At 35.5% G+C, this 21,884-nt stretch overlaps 1 protein-coding gene across 2 annotated transcripts in view; it reads right to left on the bottom strand.

Annotated features, from left to right (window-relative positions):
- Positions 1-21,884, bottom strand: part of HECTD2 (HECT domain E3 ubiquitin protein ligase 2) — a 78,804-nt gene that overhangs the window by 33,119 nt on the left and 23,801 nt on the right. For both annotated transcript variants that reach the window (XM_058543524.1, XM_058543525.1), the window contains exons 3-5: positions 9,107-9,245; positions 8,295-8,397; positions 7,559-7,648 (exon numbers count right to left, since the gene is read on the bottom strand). In XM_058543524.1, the coding sequence (XP_058399507.1) occupies positions 7,559-7,648; positions 8,295-8,397; positions 9,107-9,245 (332 nt within the window). The remainder of the gene's footprint in view (positions 1-7,558; positions 7,649-8,294; positions 8,398-9,106; positions 9,246-21,884) is intronic.

Raw genomic sequence — 21,884 nt, 5'->3', positions numbered from 1 at the left:
GTCTCCTTTCCGATTTGTTTTCACATTTATTATCTACTCACTTTCTGCTCCTATTAGCAATTAGAATGTAAACTCCTTGGAGATTTATATTCGGTGCATTTTGTTTAACATTATATCCTCAACACCAAGGATGTACCACTCAATTTATACATGCTGAACGAGTGCTTGACTCTGTGCTTAAGATCCATCCTTCCAAGGTGCAAATAAAAATCAATATTTTCTGTATAATCTTCCCAACTCTAATGATTTCTCTCTCATCTGATCACCTATAGTATTTATTTTCCTAAAGCCCATATATTGTCTGAAATTAGCAACAGACACTTAAACTTTCTTCTGGTTAGCATGTGCCTGGTATATCTTCTTCCATACCTTTACTCTCAACCTTTTGATATTCATGTTTTAAGTGTCTTTTGTAATTAGCATAGAGGTGAATTTTTTAAAATCCAAAGTGACAGTCTATATCTTTTAACAAGTAAGTTTAACGCATTTACATTTGTTGTGATTGTTGATATATTTGTTTCTACAATCTTACTTTCTGTTTTCTATTTAATACACTTTTTATGCTTCTGTTTTTCTTGCCTTTAAAAAAAATCTGATCGGGTCCGGCCTGGTGGCCCAAGCGGTTAAGTGCACGTGTTCCACTGCGGCAGCCCGGGGTTCGCCGGTTCAGATCCTGGGCGCGCATCGACGCACCACTTGTCAAGCCATGTTGTGGTGGCATCACATATAAAGTAGAGGACGATGGGCATGGATGTTAGCCCAGGGTCGGTCTTCCTCAGCAAAAAAAGAGGAGGATTGGCAGATGTTAGCTCAGGGCCGATCTTCCTCACAAAAAAAAAAAAAACCTGATCACATTTTACTTCTCCACTTGTTAGCTTGTTTTCTTTCTCCACTCTCCTATTTAGTTACGACTGTTAGCTGCCAACTTCGTATTATTTCAGAGGTTATTTTTAAAATTCCACCATCCAGGGGCCTGCCTGGGGGCGTAGTGGTTAAGTTCACACGCTCTGCTTCGGTGGCCCGATGTTTGCAGGTTTGGATCCCAGGCATGGACCTGTGCACCGCCTATCAAGCCACTCTGTGGCAGGTGTCCCACATAAAAAGTAAAGGAAGATGAGCATGGATGTTAGCCCAGGGTCAATCTTCCTCAGCAAAAAGAGGAGGATTGGCAACAGATGTTAGCTCAGGGCTAATCTTCCTCACCAAAAAAAAAAAAAAAAAAATTCTACCATCCATAGTTAACAAGTCTAAAGTTATTATCTTAATCTCTCTTTAGAGCATCTTAGAATACATTTAACTCCAATAACCTTGCCCTACTTACATGTTATTATTCTCTGGTCTTTTGGCTTTTTTCTTCTTAATTACACACATTAGATACTAATTGTATGCAGTGTTTGTTCAGATTGACATATAAATATTTACCAATTTATTTTCCATCATTCTTTCTTACGTCTCAGATCTTCCTTCTGAAATCATTTTCCTTCTCTCAGAAGTACATATTTTAGAAGTTTCTTTAAGAATATGTCTGTTGGGGCCAGCCCAGTGGTGCAAGTAGTTAAGTGCGTGCGCTCTGCTGCGGTGGCCCGGGGTTCACCGGTTCGGATCCCGGGCGCGCACTGAAGCACTGCTTGTCAAGCCATGCTGTGGCGGCATCCCATATAAAGCAGAGGAAGATGGGCACAGATGTTAGCCCAGGGCCAGTCTTCCTCAGCAAAAAAAGAAGAGGATTGGCAGATGTTAGCACAGGGCTGATCTCCTCACACACACAAAAAAAGAATATGTCTGTTGGTGGTAAAGTTGGTTTTTGTTTACTGTAGATATTTTCATGTCACTCACGTTCTTGAAAGTTAGTTTCTCTGGCCATGTCCATCAGTGTTTATACTCTTTTCTTTCAGCATTTTGAAAATATTACTCTATGTTTTCTGGCTCCCATTGTTGCTGTGAAGATGTCTGGTGACAGTAAATTACTGTTTCTTTGTGGATGACCTGTCTTTTCTCTTTTGTTTTTTATAAGATCTTCTCTTTACTTTGATGTCCCACAGTTTCACTACGAGTCTAGGTTTGGATTTCTTTTGTCTTGCTTAGCACATATTGTGCTTCCTGTGTTATTTCTGGATTCATGTCTTAACGTTAGTTCTGCAAAATCCTCAGCCATTAAACATATTTACATTCTTTCTATTCTCTACTTCTGAGAATAAAATGTATCTTAGATGTTCTTATTCTACCCTCAATATCTTTACTTTTTTCATACTTCCTTATCTCTTATTTCCCTCTGTGGTCTACTCTGAGAAATTTCTTCTTCACTTCTATCTTCCAGTTTGCTAATTCTTTTTTCAGCTGTCTCTAACCTGCTGTTTAATCCATCTATTGATTTTTCTACTTCTAAAAATTCTATTTGGTGGCAAATCTAATTATTTTAGATAGTCTCGTTGATAATCTCAATATCTGAATTCCTAGGGAATCTAAATCTATGTTACTTTTTCTGACTCTTACTCATAGTTATATATTTTTTGAATGCTTATTGATCATATTTAGTTTATTATATTCTTTGGGAATCCTAGGGCCCTAAAAATGAGGATTTTTATTTTCCTTCTTCTAGAAAATGGTGGGCAGGGGGGAAGATGGTAAGGGCAGTGGGGAAAGGAAGCTCTTCAGGCTTGAGACCACTTTAGCACCTTTTTCAGGGTCTCTGGTTTATCCTGGATCTCTTATTCAACTACCTCAACTTGCTGCTTAGACAAGGCTTAGGTTCCAAGTTTCAGTGTGACACCAGCATTAAGCCTGCTTACTGTCCTTCTCTCCCGTTTCAATTGATTTCTTAAAACTTCCTTTTTGAATAAACTTATAGCAATGTTGCCAGAAGAGTACAAAGAACTCTTGTGTACCCTTTACTCCAATTTTCCAATTGCTAACAATTTTTCTCATCTGTGTTATCATTTATTCTAACTACATAAATTATTTTCTGAACCACTGAGAATAAGTTCCAGACATGTTTTCCCTTTATCCCTCAATACTTCAGTGTGTGGCTCTTAAGAAAAGGTATATTCACTTATATAACCACAGTACAATGAACAAAATCAGGAAATTTAACACTGATATAATACTATTATATAATCCCCAGACTTTATGCAAATGTAGCCAATTGTCCCAATAATGTTCTTTATAGCACTTTTATTCCTGGTTCAGGATCTGATCCCGGAGGATGTATAGCATTTAGCTGTCATGTCTCGTTCGTCTCCTTTAATAATCACAACTGCTCCTCAGCCTTTTTTTAAAAATCTTTCACAAAACTGACATTTTTGAAGAGTTCAGGTCATTTGTTTTGCAAAATATCCCTTAATTTTGGTTCTTCTGTGGTTTTCTCATGATTTGGCCCAGGTTATGCATTTTTGGAAGGAAGACTCATAAATGATGTGTCCTTCTCAGTGCATCACATCAAGAAGCACTTGATGTCAGTTTGGTGATTTAGTTAACTGGTTAAGATAACGACTGAATTGATTACTACTATGATGGTTACAAATAGTAATTTTTTAGCTTTATCATTCCTTCTACAATTATTAGTTCTCATTCTACTTGAAAATGTCCTTTTCTTTCTCTTACATTTATGTATCTATTTATCTATCTAACCATAATCTATTTATTTATTTATCAGTATAGACTCACAGATTCTTATTTTATTCAGTGAGTTATAACTCATTATTACCATTTCTATTTTAATGGTCAAATTGTCTAAGATTTGGTCATTGGGCCTTCAAGCTGGATCCTCTGTCATGTCCCCACCATTTTCTTTATTAGTAATATATTTTTTTACTGCAGTCTTAGATTTATAGAAAAAGTGTGCAGAAGGTACAGAGTTCCTATATGTGCCCTTCTCCCATCCTCATACACAGTTTCCCTTATTATTAACATCTTGCAGTAGTAGTGTGGTACATTGGTTACAAGTGAGCCAATACTGATAACATTATTATCACCTGAAGTCCATAGTTCACATTGGTTCACTCTTCGTGTTGCACATCCTATGGGTTTTGACAAATACATAACGACATGTATCCACCATCACAATGTCATATAGAATAGTTTCACTGCCCTAAAAATCCCATGTGCCACCTTTTCATTCCTCCCTATCTCCCCGCCCCTGAGCCCCTCATCTTTTTACTATCTCTATAGCTTTACTTTTTTCAGAATGTTATATTGTATGAATCATACAGTATGTAGCCTTTTCAGACTGGTGTCTTTCACCCAGCAATATGCATTTTAGGTCCCCCTCAAATGTCTTTTCCTGGCTTGACAGCTCATTTCTTCTTATTGATGAATAATATTCCATTGTATGGACATACCCCAGTTTGTTTATGCATTCACCTATTGAAGGACATCTGGATTGCTTTCAATTTTTGGCAATTATGAATAAGGCTGCTATAAACACTCATGGGCAGGTTTTTGGGTGGACACAAGTTTTCAAATAATTTGAGTAGATACCTAAGAGCACTACTGCTGGATCATATTGTAAGTCCACGTTTAGCTTTGTAAGAAAATGAAAATAGAAGTTATCAAAATTTGTGGGACACAGCAAAAGCAGTACTTAGAGGGAAATATATAACATTGAATGATTATACTAGAAAAAAAGAAAGAGCTAAATCAATAATTTAAGCTTTCACCTTAGGAAATTAAAAGAAAATAGAAAATTAATTCCAAAGTAAGCAGAAGAAAATATATGAGAAAAATTAGAGCAGAAATCAATGAAATTGAAAACAGGGAATTTATAGAAAAAAACAATGAAACCAAATGCTGGTTTTTGGAAAAGATCAATAAAACTGATAAACCTCTAGCCAGGCTAACCAAGAAAGGAAGCAAGAGGACACCAGTTGCTAATATCAGAAATGAAAGAGGGATCATCACTACTGACTCCATGGACAGTAAAAGGATAACAAAGGACTATTATGAAAACTCTGTGCCCACAAATTTGATAACCTAGATGAAATGGACCAATTCTTTGAAAGATACAATCTCATAAAACTCACACAAGGAGAAATAGATCATCTGAATAGGCCTATAGCTATTAAAGGAACTGAATCAATAATTAATAACCTTCCAAAACAGAAAGCACCAGGCCCAGATGATTTTACTGGTGAATTCTACTGAAAAATCTAAAGAAGAAAAGATACCAATTCTTTACAATTTCTTCCAAAAACAGAAGCAGAGAGACTATTTCCTGACTTATTCTATGAGGCCAAGATTACCCTAATACCAAAACCAAAGATATTACAAGAAAAAAAAATTACAGATCAACATCTCTCCTGAACACAGATGTAAAAATCCTCAACAAAGTATCAGCAAATCAAATCCAACAATGTATAAAAAGAATCATGCACCATGACCACATGGGATTTATTCCATGGACGCAAGGCTGGTTCAATTATTTGAAAATCAATTAATGTAATTCATCACATCAACAGGTTAAGAAGAAAAATCATATGATCATATCAATAGACGAAGAAGAAGCATTTTACAAAATCCAACACCCATGCTCGATAAAAAAAAAAAAAAAAACCCAAAAAAATCTCTCAGCAAACTAGGAATAGGGGGAATTTCCTTAACTTGATAAAGAACATCTACAAAAACCTACAGCTAACAACATTTTTAATGGTGAACAACTAGATGTTCTAGGCTCATCTTGTACTTGCCTTGCCTCAGTCCTGCAATCAGCCATTTCTCTAGGGAGCTCTGATTCCTTTTAGCGGGGAATGGTATTTAGAAACCATGTATGCTATAGTGCTCATTGCTACTGGGACCTTATTACTTCTAGGCCCTTCCAGTGACAGGGTTAGGAACTAAACACACACCCCCCCCACACCCACACACACACACACCTATATCCATCTATTAAAATCCCTGAGTTCACTATGATGTCTCAATACCAGAGTTATTTTTAGCCTTCCTCCATCTCATATTTTTATCTCTTTTCCAAAAATGAGAACCTGACTCCCAACATCATCAATATATTTGTCTAATTCAACAATACTACATCGAAGCTAGTTTCAAAATTATTAACCCATATCACTAAAAAAAAAAAAAACCTAAGAAAGTTGAAGATTTGTTTATAGCTTTCTTTTAATCTTTAGATTGAAGATATATAAAGTACTATGTAAAAAAGCTACTTGGCTTAGTTCCTTTTTTTTTTTTTTTGTATGGTTATAGTATTCATTAGAAATATAGTTAGGTTTTTTTTTTCTGTTTATATACCATTTTAAAGGGTTTTCCCCTCATGTTGTAGATTTAATTTTTTAGTGTCTATAAAACATTAATATCATTCCAAGTCAAAAACAGTCAGAGAGGTGTCCCTAGGAGTGAAGCTTTTGGGTTATAGTGTATGCACATATTAGTGTTAGTAAATAATACCAAGCAGTTTTCCAAAGTGGTTGTACTAGTTTATACTTACCTCATCAGGATATGAAAGTTCCAATTGTTCCACAACATTGCCAAATTTTTATTAATTTTTGAATGGATGTGTAATGTTATTTCCATTTCTCTGATGACAAATGTTATTATGTACCCTTTCATATATTTAATAGTGAAGTACTGAGATTAGGAATAAGACAAAGATGTCTGCTCTTACTTCTTTTATTCAGAATTGTACAAGAGGTCCTAGCTAGTGCAATCAGGCAAATATGTACATCCATCCTTACATACATACGAGATATAAGGATTGGAAAGACAAAAACTTGCTTTTCACACATGACATGACTGTGTATATAGAGAATCCAGATAAATCTACTGATATATTATCAGAACTAATGAGTGAATTTAGCAAGGTAACCAGATAAAGATAAATATATGAAAGTATTTCCATATACTAGTAACAACGAGAAAATGAAATAATGATACCATGAAAAAAAAAAAAAATCAAGTTCCTAGAAATAAATGTAACAAGAAATGTGTAAGACCTTTGCCTAGAAAATTACAAAACATTACCAAGAGAAATTAAAGAAGATCTAAGTAATTGGAGGGATAGACCACGTTCATGGATTGAAAGGGTGTCAATTCTTCACAAATAGATCTACAGCAGCTGGATTCTCAAAATCTGGTCCCTGGATAGGAGCATCAACATATCCTGGGAACTTGTTAGAAACACAGATACTTGGGCTCTACCTAGACCTACTGAATCTGAAACTCTGTATTTTAAGAGGCCCTTCCTATGATTCTGATATATGCTAAAGTTTGAGAACCAGTGATCCAGAGATTCAGTGTAATTCCAATACAATTAAATAACTTACCTCCTTTTGCTGAGTAAATAAAGCACGATTTTTATTTTAGCAAGCCTTTCTAAACAAGAACTGGATATAAAAGTATTTTCTGCTCAATTCTCAAGTAATTAGAAAAATAAAAGAATAAAATAAGCCAACTTTCTGAAAATCCCAACTAAATCTACTATAAAATTATATCAGAGTTTCTAATGTAATTTTGTTACAAGGTGATTTTTACAATATTTGCGTGGCTGCTTTTAAAATACAGAAGAGCCAAAGAATTATACTCTTTGCATGTGTTTATAAATAATACTTACAGTATTAAGTAAGATATCATATACAGCATTCACAAATTTAGCATTAATTCCAGAGTCTTCAACAGTATTAAATGAGGCAGAGGCATCTTTCTGCAAATTCAATTAAAGAATTAAGCATATATAACATTTTAAGGACTATTCTTAGTAATATCTGAACCATAATTATTCCTTCATAATTTCTAATATTTTTTAGTATGATAAAAAAGAACTTCTGGGGCAATATTGCTAAAAATAAATATAAAAGGATTATTTTAATAACTTTTTTTGGTGAGGAAGACTGGCCCTGAGCTAACATCTGTTGCCAATCTTCCTCTTTTTGCTTGAGGAAGATTGTCTAAGCTAACATTCGTGCCAATCTTCCTCCATTTTGTATGTGGGACGTCGCCACAGCATGGTTTGATGAGCAGTGTGTAGGTCCGCGCCCAGGATCCGAACCCGTGAACCCTGGGCCACCAAAGCAGAGTGCACAAACTTAACCAGTACACCACCTGGCTAGCCCCAATATCTTTCTTTTTTAAAACTGAAACAGTGGAGTCAAACATTAACACTATTACAAATAAAAATAACCTTTCAGATATCACTTACTATTTATTTGTGATATGTAAAATTTCAGAAATTAATACATACGTGTGTCTGTTTAAACAGCTGCTTAAGTCAATACTGGGTAGAAAAAGAGGTAAATTTATCATATCTGCTTTGGAAAATTTAAAACTAAAAATGTTTTATGTATTATTACCTTAAATGCAGCATTTAGTTCTGGGAAAGAATCAAATGTTGTGAGATAAAAATCATGTACTGCTTTCCAGTCTCCTGACGACTTAGCTTTTTCTACATCTTCCCTAAAATGAAAACATTCATTAACCATAATAAATACAATATTATTCAGATAAAATAACATTACTTCTTTACAAATAAATGTCAACAAACATGCAATCTGAAATACTGAAGCTGAATACAGAAATACATTCCAGTTAGTTAATGTATATACAGTTTATGAATTTATAATTAATTGGATTAAGATATTAATCTAACTTCAACTTTCCCATTTAGTTGCTTTTAAAAAAGTTCATTCTTGACATGCTCCTTATAACAATCACTTTTTCTTTCCTTCACTTCACAAACTTCTTGAGATTTCATTTACATTCTGTCTCTATTTTCTCATTCTCACTTAGTCCTTCACGTATCCATTCGGATTTTTTTCAGTAGTGACACAGCTTTTATAGTTTGTGTGTCACAAAGTAAATGAAATTTGATTTTTAAAAAGGCAAGATTCTACTATTTTATCACTACCGTTAGCTCCTTTTGCCAGTTTTGACTTATTCTCTTAGTGTTTGTTTTGCTGAAACATTATCTATCCTTGATCTGTTATTTACACATTTGTTTTCATCTTCGACTTGAGACATCTAGTCTTTTGTGTCTTCACTCTTGGCTAATACCTTATAATGATCCACAAGTTCAATCAATTTCTCAAACAAAAATATTAAATTATGTAAAGTGCTAACATGCAGATGACTATATGTCTACATATAATAGTGAGCTGAAACTTACTGAAAGTCTTTCATAGTTTTGGGCTGGATAGAAAGAACAGGTTCTGGAAGAACTGGGGCCTTCATTTCAGATGATAATGCATCCATAGAGAGACGCTGTTTCTGTCTAACATCAAGGCAAATTGGTGGTAGGTCTCTCACTGTGAAGTATAAAACAGCATTCAATGTAATTAATCATAAAATTGTTCCAAGTTATAAAGTGCCAGTCTAACTCAACATGAATACAAAACAAACGAATTATTTTGTACTGCATTCACCTTGGGAATCGTACAACAGAAAAACCTACCACAGCGAAGCGCACTTACTGGAGGGTCTTTTGCCACCTTACTCCAACTTCACCCACAACGGATATTAGGCTGTATCTTACATTAACAGTTATCTACAGATGTAATATAATTGAGTTTCTTTCCTCTCCTCCTTTCCTAAAAGTTGTCTTTCAGGGAATATTTCAGTGATATTTGATATTTTTAATGTTTATTAGCTTTTTGAACATATGCAAATCATTTACTTACATCTTCTGCAACTCTTTACTGGAGTTTTAGCATTTTCTTATCAATTTGCGTGAACATTTTATGTATTTTTCTTTCTCTTTTCTTTTTTGCAAATATTTGCCAGTTCATTGTTTGCCTTTTTGTTGCATTTCATAACCTTACAATTGTAAAATAAAACAAATACAGAAAAAACTCACAAAACAAATGCACAGCTAAATGAATTATTAAAAGGCAAACGCCTACGAAACCACTAACCAATCAAGGAATAGAGTGTTACCAGACCCTCCTTGCTCCAACTACCCATATGTTGGATAGACTATTTCAATTTTAATTTCTCTCAAATTCTTTTTCTCTTTCTTCATTTCTTTTAAAATTTTAAACATTTCCTCCTTTTCATCTTCTAGTTCTTTTAAGGCATTATTTGTTATGTTTGTTTGCTTTTATGTTCCTTCTAGTTTATTTCTAAAATGTTTTAAAATATTTCTAATTCTTTCCTTTATTGCACTGCATTTTGGAGTTTTTACAATTCTGACATATGTTGTTCTTTCAAGTCATATCATTTTCTTAATGAATTTTATCTCATTTTGAAATAGTAGAATTTTATCTATTTTTGTAAACACGTGTGTTTGAGTAGCTATTATTCTGTTTCTTATTCTCTTTATTACAGTAAAATTTTGTAATTAAAAATTACAGAATTTGTCCTTGCTCCTTTTCTGTTGCCAATTTTATTTGAAATTAGTTTTCTCAAACTCTCAAACATTAAGTTCTTTTATATACTGGGGCCTATTACTGGGCTCTGCATATGATTCCACTGACCAGCCTATCATTGTACCAAACAATTTCAGTTACTATCATTTCACAACATCTATCAATATCTGGTAAGGCAGCAGGCTTGGTGAGAGACGGTGGTGGCTTAGACCAGAGTGGTAGTAGTGGAACTGATGAGAAATGGTTGGATCTGTGATATATTTTGAATGTAGAGTTAATAGGATATGTTGTTGAAAGATATGCTGAGAGAAAGATAGAAATGCCAGAATTTGTTGAGAGAAAGACAGGAGATAAAGATGACTCCAATAATTTAGCCTAGCCAACTGGGTGAATAGTGGTGCCATTTACTGAAATGGAGAACACTAGGGGAGGCTTTTTTTGGGGGGAGAGCGGTGGCAATCACGAGTTTTCCTTTGGTCACATTAAATGTAAGATGCTTATTAGACATCCAAGTGCAGACGTTGAGTAGATAAACGAATACACGAATCTTGAGTGCACAGGAGATGTGAACGTTTATATCTTATGAAAGGTAGTAAAACTGAGATTACTGAGATCCCTAAGGAGAGTGTAAATAGAGAAGACGCCTGAGAACTGAGCTTTGGGAACTGAGTCCTGGAGCAATCGCACATTGGACATTTACTTCACTAATATTCCCTCTGCTATTTCAGGGTGAAAACATTGAAGGCTATGACTTTTATTCTGAACATAGCTTTATCCTTATAACATAAATTATGATGCAGAATACTTATAGTTGCTATTTTCTAAAACTTTAAGTTCAGTATTAATTTTTCACTGCAGAAATTAAGAAATCTATTTTTAAAATTTTTCTAAGCCAGTATGTCTAAATTTCTATTATTAATTCTAGTTTTATGGCATTGCAGACTTTACAATTCCTCATATGAGTAATTTATTGAAAATCACTTTATATTTTGTGAAATTTCATTTTTAAAAAGCCTATATTCTATTTGAAGAGTACAAAGTTAACTACAGCCAACATCATCATTAATGGGGCAATACTAAAGCATTCTCTTTTAAATAAGGACTAAAATAACACAGGAACAAGTCTACCATCAGCATTTTTATTCAACATTGTACTGGAGCTCCCAGCAAGTGCAAAGACATGAAAAGATATTCAAGACACAGGATTAGAGAAAAAGAAATAACACTGTCATTTTTGGATGATTTGATTATAAACAAAGACAAATCCAAAAGAATCTACAGATAAATAATTAGAAATAGAAGAGTTTAGTAAGGTAAATGGATTTTTAAAAAACTTCAATATACAAGAGTCAAATGCATTTCTAAATCCCAGCCACAAAACAGAAAATTTAAAAGAAGAAAAATTTGCAAAACTATAAAAATTAAGTACCAATGAACCAATTGTAAAATCTCTATAAGAAAATACTAAAACTTTGTTCAGAGATTAAAAATTACTTAAGTAGGGCCAGCCTGGTGGTGTGGCAGTTAAGTGCACGTGCTCTGCTTCCACAGCCCAGGGTTCACGTGTTCGGATCCAGGAGCCGACCCAGGCACAGCTTGTCAAGCCATGCTGTGGCAGGTCCCATATAAAGTAGAGGAAGATGGGCACGGATGTTAGCCCAGAGCCAGTCTTCCTTTGCAAAAAGAGGAAGATTGGCAACAGATGTTAGCTCAGGGCTAATCTTCCTCACACACAAAAAAAAATTACTTAAGTAAACAGAAAGCAATACCACGTTTATAGCTAGAAACGCTGACTATCATAAAGAAGTCAGTCTTCCCTCACTGATCTACAGATTCAATACAATTCAATAAAAATCCCAGCAATATTCTGGAACCTGATAAACTGATTCCAAAAATTATATGGAAGACCAAAAGGACAAGAACAGCCAAGGCATTTCTAAAGAAAGAGAGTGAGAAGGGGGACCCTTGCCCTATTAGATATCAGAACTTTCAAAGCTGTTAGTAACTAAGACAGTATTCTACTGACACAGGATTAAATTGACCAACAGAATAGGCAACCAGAATCATACTCACCCACACATGAAATTTCAACATATGAAATAAATGGCAGATCATTGGAAAAAGGGATTTGAAAACACGGTTAACCATATGGGGAAAAAGTGAAGTTGGATCCCTATCTCACACCTTAATAACTAAAATGTCAAAAGAAAAACCATAGGAGAATTCTTCTGATTTTGGGATAGAAAAGTTTCTTTAAAAGAAACTAAAAAGCACAACTATAAAAAAAAGATTGATATTTTTGACTATGTTAAAATTAAGAACTTCTGATCACCAAAGATATCGAAAGAAGTAAAAAGACAAGTTACAAATCGGAGAAAAACATTTGAAACACATATAACAAAGGATAAGTACCAAAAATATACAGATATTTCCTAAAAATCATTGAGAAAAAGACAAACAATCCAATAGAAAAAAGTGCAAAAGAATCAAACAGGCATTCTAGAGAAGAAAACATACAAATGATACACATATCAAAAGATGTTCAGTCTCATTAGTGGTTAAGGAAATGCAAATAAAGAACACAATGAGGTATGATTTTATACCCATTCTATTGGCAAGAATTAAAAAGTAGGACAATGTTGGAGAGGATGTGGATCAATCTGACATTTCATGTACTGCTGATAGAAGTATTTCATATTGGATGAATTGTGGCAGTTTGTGTTTTTCAAGGAATCGATTGATTTCATCTAAGTTGTCAAATTTATGTGTGCAGAGTTGTTTGCGGCATTTTTTATTTTTTTGATGTTTGTAGGGTCTGTTGTAGCATCCCATTTCATTTGTGATATTGATAATCTGTCAGTCTTGATAGAGGTTTGTCAATTTTATTCTTTTCAAAACACCAGCTCTTTGTTTCATTGATTTTTCTCTCTCCAATTTTACTGATTTTTGTTCTTATTTTTATATTTCCTCCCTTCTGCTTGCTTTGGTTTTGCTCTTTTTCTAGGTTCTTGAGGTGGGAGCTTAGATATTTGTTTTGAAACTTTCTCTTTTTCCTAATGTATGCATTGACTGCTATAAATTTCCCTCTCCATACTGCTTTAGCAGTATCCCACAAATTTTGATGTTTTATTTTCATTCAGTTCCATTCATTTTTTTAAATTTCCCTTGAGACTTCCTGTTTCACCCATGGGTTACCTAGAAGTGTGTTGTTTCGTTTCCAGGTGTTTGGAGACTCTCCAGTTATTTTCTGTTATTGATTTCTAATTTGATGCTACCGTGGTCAGAGAACATACTCTGTATTATTTCTATTCTTTAAAATTTTTGAGGCTTGTTTTATGCCTCAGGACGTGGTCAATGTTGGTATACGTTCTGTGAGCACTTGAAAAGCACGTATATTCTGCTGTTGTGGGCTGGTTTTCTGTTGTTGTTGTTCTCTAAATGTCTATTAGATCTTGTTGGTTGATGATGATGTTGGGTTCTTCTACATTCTATACCCTTGATGATTTTCTGTCTAGTTCTATCAAATCCACAATTACAGTTGGACACAATTACAGTTCAACACCCAATTGTGAATTTTTGTTTCTCCACTCAGTCCTACCGGTTTTTGCTCCACATTATCGTACAACTCTGTTGTTTGGTACATTCACATTTATGACTGCTATGTCTACTGCATGATCATCCCTTTTATCATTATATAATGTCCCTCTCTGTCTCAGTAATTTTCTTTGCTCTAAGTCTACTTTATCTTATAGTAATATAGCCACTCCTGTACATCTTTTTCCATCCTTTACTTTCAACCTGCCTATATTGTTATATTTGAATTGAGTTTCTTGTAGACAGCATACAGGTGGGTCATGTTTTTAATCTACTCTGCCAATCTCTATCTTTTAACTGATGTATTTTGACCATTTACATTTAATCGTCAATGTTAGGGCTTAAGTCTGTCATTATATTTTTTGTTTTATCTGTTATTTTTCCTGCCTTTCTGGGGGTTACTTGAACAGTTTTTTGAATTCCATTTTGATTTATCTGTAGTGTTTCTAAAAGATTGCTCTCGATATTACATCATTTACACATAACTTATCATGGTCTACTTGTGTCATTTTACCAGTTGGAGTGAAGTTTAGAAACTGTACCTCATTTTATATCTTTTTACCCTTCTCTCTATAATTATCTTAAGTATTTCCTTTACATACATTTAGAACCAAACCAGTCAGTGTTATAATGATTGTTTCCACTGTCAACCATAAAAGGAAATACTTTCTGTTTAGAGAACCTTTAACATATTCTTTCAGAGTAGGTCTACTGACAACAAATTCTCTCTTTTCCTTCATCTGAGAATGTCCTGATTCCCGCTCCATTCCTGAAAAATATATTCACCAGGTATAGGATTCTGGGCTGGCAGTCTTTCAGCCACTTCCTTCTGGCCTCTATGATTACTGATGAGACATCTGCTGTTATTTGAATGTTTTCCCCTCTAGGTAAGGTGTGCTGTTTCTCTGGCTGCTTTTCAGCTTTTTTTTTTTTTTTTTTGGTTTTCAGAAATTTAATTACGATATGTCTTGATGTGGATTTTTTGGGTTTAACCTGTATGGGGTTTGCTCAGCTTCCTGAACCTATAAGGTGTATGTTTTTTGCCAAATGTAGGAAGGTTTCAGTCATTTATTTAAGTACTTTTTCAGACTACCCTCTTTTTCCTCTCCTTCCAAGGCTCCAATGACAAAAATGTAACATTTTTAGTTATAGTCCCACAGGTCTCTCAGACAGCTCCTTTTTTTCTTTCCAGTCTATTTTCTCTCTATTGTTCAGACCAAGTAATTTTCACTGTTCTTTATTTCAGCTCATTAATTCCTGTTTCCTCCATTCTGCTGTTGAGCCCATCCACTAAGCTTTTTACTTAGGTTATTGTATTTTCTCAAACATTAATACTTCCAAACCAATAGAACAGATTAATATTTTATAGATTCTAAATTCTACAATAATGAAATGCACATATACAGAATTTAATTCTACTCTAATGTAATCAGGATATATTTTCAACTAAGCAAACAACCATATCAACCATCACAGCAGTAACATAGCTATAAGGTCTTTCTTCCTTCCTTATCCACTCTCCCATCAAGCATCTATGCTTGGATCTATCACCTACTTCAACAACTAAGATAAATTTCATTAGTGTTAGGGTATATTTTGAAGTAAACTTTCATATTAGAAGATAGCACAAAGATGCTAATTTCTTATACTCAACAGCATTGGTTTTCAAACTTTACTGTACATCAGAATCACCTGATGAACTTATTAAAACACAGATTACTAGGGCCTCCCCAAAGTTTGTGTTTCAGTAGATCTGAGGTGGGCCATAAGAATCTGCATTTCTAACGTGTTCCCAGATGATGCTCATGCTGCTAGTCTGAGGATCATATTGAGAAATATTGTTCAATGGTTTTAGAAGAGAGAATAATGATGCTGACAATATAAAACATTACTAAATTTCGTAAATTCAGTTCCATAATTGAATTTTATGCCCTTTATTAAATATGGAAATATCCAATTTCTAGTAATTTGTACTTTAAGCACAAATTGGACAGAGGTTCAGTTTATTAGCAAGTAAAATTAGATCTCTCTACAAATAATTTATTATGGATTATGTTTGGAAATCTTTATTAATGAGAAAGAAAAGGGCATCTCAGCAAAAAGAGATAGATGATAAACAGTCTCCTCTCTCCAACACCAGTCTTATTACTATGATCTTTTGAGGTTCCTCTACAGTTTCTCTTCCTCTTCACCAGGCTTACCCTTTCCTATCCCTTCCCACACACCTTTCCCAACCTAGCTATAAACACCCACTATTAGGTCTAAACAGACTCATTCAAATATAAATTAACTTATTCACACACAGCATATATACACATTTTTATACCCACTCACTTTTATTAATACCATGCTGAGGCAGAAGAAGAGTGAAATTTTAGTTAGTAAGAGAACTGGATTTTGGCAAAGCCTGAGAGTGAGGAGATTCTTATATAAGAGAAATAGTAAAGCCAAGGCCAAGAGGCTTATAGGGTGACGTTAGAACCAGAGGCCCAGATGGGATTTACTTTTAGTTTACAAGGTAACTTGGACTGAAGAATAATGCAGAATGTTAACGTACTATGTTAACGGAACTTGAGTCACAAAGAAAGGCAGAATCCTTTGCTCACATTAGTGAATGAAAGCCAAACTACAGGATGTGACATTCAGCTATTAAGAAGGAAGAATAACAGCTCACAGCTGCTCTCATGTCCCTGAATATCAAGGCATTGTTTCCAAAGACAGGCTTTCAGCCTGTTCTCACAGATGGTTATTAAAATCTAATTCAAAAGAGAAAATCAATAACTGTGGTGATAAGAGATTAATTAAATCTCAAACTGATACTGTTAAGTAGAATGGGCAAATCTTTGTTCTATTATATGCAGCTTTTTCTGCAATATAGAATATCATAATACACTGAAAAAGCCAAAATATATTTATCAGTGAAAACCTGTCATTTAGGTTTCATTCAGCCAATACTTGGGAACACTCTGTGCTAAATTGATAAGCAATAATCATTTTCCCTTTCTTTTAATATAGTGTTGCCAATTTTAGTTGGCTGCTTAGAAACATTAAGTAAAACACTTGAAGCCAGTACAAGAAGAATAAGGGTTGTGGTGGGTGCTGGCAGTATATTAAAAAAATGTGAAGATCATAACACAACTACGTATAAGGGTGTGAGATTATCAGCCAAATTTTACCAGCTCACTCTTTTCAAGAAGCTATCACAAGCTGACTCTAGTTAGAAACCAGTAATACGTAGCTTTCCACAACTGTAGCCACCAAAATGAAGACTGACATTTTAAATTGGCCACATGATCAGGAGACTGAAGATTATTCCTGGCCAGTCAGCACAGATGGCAACAGCAGAATCACACGTAAACAAGAGTCTCTATGTAGGCTGGGTGTTCAGTAAGAGGAACCTGGGCCTCCATTCCTTATCCCCCTACTGCTGGAGAGGAAATACTGATATAAAGGTTTTTGCTGCTGGTGACGCACTGTTGCAAAATGCTATACCCTAAATTTCACCCCAAATACCATCATGTGCCACATAACGATGTTTCAGTCAGCGACGGACTGCATATATGGCAGTGGTCCCATAAGATTAGTACCATGTAGCCTAGGTGTGTAGTAGACTATATACACCATCCAGGTTTGTGTAAGTACACTAACTATGATGTTTGCACAATGACAAAATCACCCAGCGACGCATTTCTCAGAACGTATCCCCATCGTTAAGTGACGCGTGACTATAATTTGTAATTAAATAAGCACTAATAAATAAATAATGGAAAAAACATCAGCCTTAGAAGTAAAGGATTAGGTCTTGTTGGCTGGGTTACTAACTTTAACCTTAGACAAGTCATGGAAATTCTCCAGGCCTCAGTTTTGACAACATAAAATGAAAGACATGGCCTAAGTCAGTCATTCCCAAGGTTCCAAAGAACTTCAAGGGCCACCTCAGGGGAATAGTGCTGTGTGGGTGAGTTTACTCAGAGCAGTTGAGTTATTCTCTGCTTAATACAATGATGCCCTAAGAAAAATTTTGTTTTTCAAAAAGTGTTTTGCTACAAAAATAAAAAACAAGAACAAAAATAGGTTTGAAAAGTATTGGTTTAGATACGACTTTTAACTTCTATCTGTGTAACTACGTAAGAGCAAAATGCACAGGACTTATAACCCAATCAAAAAAGTTAGAAAATTCTCTATTAGAGTGAACTATGAGACATTGAACATAGAGAATACCTATAATAGAGAAATTGAAAAAGCATAGAAATATAGCATGCATATGTATGTCATCTAAACACTTGATTTTAATTACAACTTACTGTCCTACAACAGGGTTTAAGAAAAAGTTCTAAAATAACAATCAAAAGACCTGGCTTCTCTTTCCGGATCTACATTTTACATTCATGTGATGTGGTAGTTTTAAAATATGTCCATAAATTCTTTGATACTCCTCCTATCAAAAGATGGAGCCTAGGGGCCAACCTGGTGGCATAGCAGTTGAGTTTGCACGCTCCGCTTCGGCGGCCCGGAGTTCATGGGTTCGGATCCCAGGTGCAGACCTACGCACCACTCATCAAGCCATGCTGTGGTGGCATCCCACATAGAAAATAGAGGAAGATGGGCAGAGATGTTAGCTCAGGGCTAATCTTCCTCAGCAAAAAGAGGAAGACAGGCAATGGATGTTAGCTCAGAGTTAATCTTCCTCACCAAAAAAAAAAAAAAAAGTTGGAGGCTAATTCTTCTCCTTTTGCATATGGGCCAGCCTTAGTGACTCACTGCTAATGAAAAAATGTGGCAGAAGAGATGCTGTATGAATAGGTTACAAAAGGCAATAAAATTGCTACTTGGCTCTCTCTTCTGGGATGCGCACTCTTGGAATCCAGTCTCCAGGCTCTGAGGAAGCCAAGCAGCCAATGAAAAGGCCAAGTGTAGGTGTTACAGCTAGAACCCATCTAAAGTCCAAGCCTACAGCCGGCGTCGGTCGCCAGCATGTGAGTGAGTAAGGCTTCAGGGGATTCCAGCTCCTGGCCTCTGCCCCACCTCAGCTAAAGCTCAGGAGAACAAAGATGAGCCTCCCCACTGATTCCCACCCAAATCACACATATGTGAAAAAAAAAATTTTCAGTTAGTTTTAAACCACTAAGTTTTGGGGTGGTTTATTATTATGCACAATAGATATAGGAACATGTAATCTGGAACATACAATCTCTCAGAATATATTCCTCAGCCGTTAAACAAAGAAACAAATGGCGGTTTTTCAGGTTAGGATGGCAGATTGGGGACAGATATTTAATTCCTCATAAAATTCTACTAAAACTATGGTAGAAGGTTCTGTTATTGTTTTAAAGACATAAATCTGCAATGACAAAGACAACAAGAAAAAGGCCATAGCCTCAAAAGTAAAAAGAAGCCAGAAAGCAGAGGGACCTGAGAAAGCTGAATACCAAGACTCTACAAGGGAAAGATGAAGAGCAACCTGATTTACACTGCAGAGTCCTTAAACGGCACAGAATAGGGAACTGGGTGTGTGTGGGGAGGAAGAGGCGATAAAATCAGAGCTATGGTGAAAATTGTTTGAAGAAAAAGTTAGGTCCCTAGATCCCCTCCTTGCCTCTGAGTGACTATCTCTCCCCCATACCTACCCCAGCAGAAGTCTGAAAATTTATATTATTTGGAGAGGGTAGAATAGAGGGGCATTAGACTGGGGAAATGCTAGATACAGGTGAGATTATAAGAACTAAACCAAGAAATAGGGGCAGTAAATAATTAACTGCTGGATATTAAATGATCAGTGCAAAGACTACCATCCCTCTTCCCTCAGCAAACAAAACATTGCAGCCAGACCCTTACCACCCCCCCTCTCCAAGACAGAAGATTGGAAGACACTTCTCTGGGGAATCTGAGCAGGTACAAATAGCTGATACTGATATCAAGGTTCCCCCATCAGTAGTCCGCTCATATCACCTTACAATGAAGCTCATGGTCAACAAATCTTATTCATGCCTCACCTTCCAATCATCTGTTTGGTCTCCCACTGTTAACCATTAGCAGAAAACCAAGAATTACCAAACTTCTGACAAAAGGCGTCCATATGGAAGATTGAGACCAAAACAAATAGACAAAAGCAACTTGGAAGAATCAGAAATCATGCAGGGAGAAAAAAAAAAAATTAAAAACCTATCACTAATTTACTCAGAGGGATAAAAGACAGTACAACCACAAAATAAGAGGGTGCTATAAAAAAAGAAATATTCAAAGGGGAAAAAAGAATTCTTGTTAATTAAAAGCATATTAGCAGAAATAAAATACTCAGAAGAGTTTTGGGGAAATTCTCTAAAATATAGAGCAAAAGGATAAAGAGATGGAAAATGGCAGTGAAAAAAATAAGAAAATTAGGAGTTCAGAAGGTCTGGCTTTTGAATAATAGGGGATCCAGAAAAAAAGAATAGAAAAAGTAGATTGGAGGAAATAATCAACAGAAAAATTCTAGATTTCTTGGAATTCAAGGACATGAGCTGCTAGATGGAAAGGGCCTACCAAGATGCAGCACAAGAGATGAAAACAGACCCACAGCAAGGCACAGTACTGTGCAATCTCAACATCCCTACCCCCAAGACAAAGAGATGGCTCTACAGGCTTCCAGAGAGACAGACAGAAGTAGACAGATGGAGAGAGAGCTTATACAAAGGGCCAGGATCACAGTGGCCTAATGAGAGTTTATTCTGCACAGACCAGAACAGAGCGGCCTACGAGTTAGGAAGTTTGATGTCTGTCATCACCAAGATCCTGACCACCTTCATGCTCTTCTTCTTTAACTGAAGATGGAACGAACAGGTGAGCCTAGCCCAGAGTGTTATCCGCACTTTGGCTGGTCTTGTCCCTGCTCTCCATTTCTTGTTCTGCTGTCTGAATCAGCTGAGGACATTCAGTTCACTTCACTGCTTTCACCTAAGGCACTCCTGACAGCTGGAGGGGCCATACTTCTGCCAGACATCTAATACACAGTCCAAATCACAGCTCTGTCAGATATCCCAAGAGTTGTCCTTTGTTCCCCAGGACTCACTCATACCCTTACCCACTGACTTCCCCAGAAGGGACTCTTATAAATTCTTGAAGATGCTGGAGCCAGATTTGATTCAGAGACCGTTCGGATTAACATCTCCGGCGAATCTTCACCTAGTAGTGGCAATAGTGTCCCTTCCTTACACATCCAGGTTTGTGCCTGCTATTCAGTTTTTCAAAACTAAGCAGTATATTGTTTACGGAAATAAACAGAGGTAACAAAACTATTTAAAAAAAAAAATCAACGGAATAGTAGTTACCTCTGGACAGAAAGGCAGGGCAATGAGATTGGGGTGGGCTCACTGGGGCTTTTAAGGGGCTGGTAATGTTTTTCTTAATTTGAGTGCTAAGTTCATGAGTCTTCATTTTATTATTATTAAAACCACAGACAAATGTTGATTACATTCTTCTATATGCATGACATGTTTCAAATTTTAAAAAATTTGTGCAGTCAGTTACTCATGAGGTAAGAGTAATAGAAACTCCTGCCCCATCACAATCCCTTCCTCTATAACTTGGCTGCTAGGATATCTATGATTAGTCACATTTACTGAATTTCATAAGGCATGGAACTGAATGCTTTTAATTCTTTTTAAATTTATCCTTACAACCTTATGAGGTAGCTTCTTTATTATTCCGTTTTACAGATGAGAAAACAAGCACAGAGAGGTTAAGTAACTTTTCTAGGATCATATAGCTGCTAAGTTACAGAGCCAGGATTCAAACTCAGCCTAGTAAGTTACAAAACCCATGTTATTTTCACTATTGAACAATGCCATACCTTCTACAATGTATAAAAACAAGTAGTGAAACTCAACCTTACATTTACACGGAAGCAGAAGCTAGTAAACTACGAAATGTCAAACAAAACAAAACAAAACTCAATAAGGATCAAGCAAAATCAGTATGTTGGAAAATCATAAAACTTAGGTGTAGAAG

This window comes from Diceros bicornis, chromosome 6 (genome assembly GCF_020826845.1).
Source record: "Diceros bicornis minor isolate mBicDic1 chromosome 6, mDicBic1.mat.cur, whole genome shotgun sequence".
Classification (NCBI taxonomy): domain Eukaryota; kingdom Metazoa; phylum Chordata; class Mammalia; order Perissodactyla; family Rhinocerotidae; genus Diceros; species Diceros bicornis.
The sequence above is the reverse complement of the archived record's forward strand: the minus strand, read 5'-3'. Positions and strand labels throughout refer to the sequence as shown.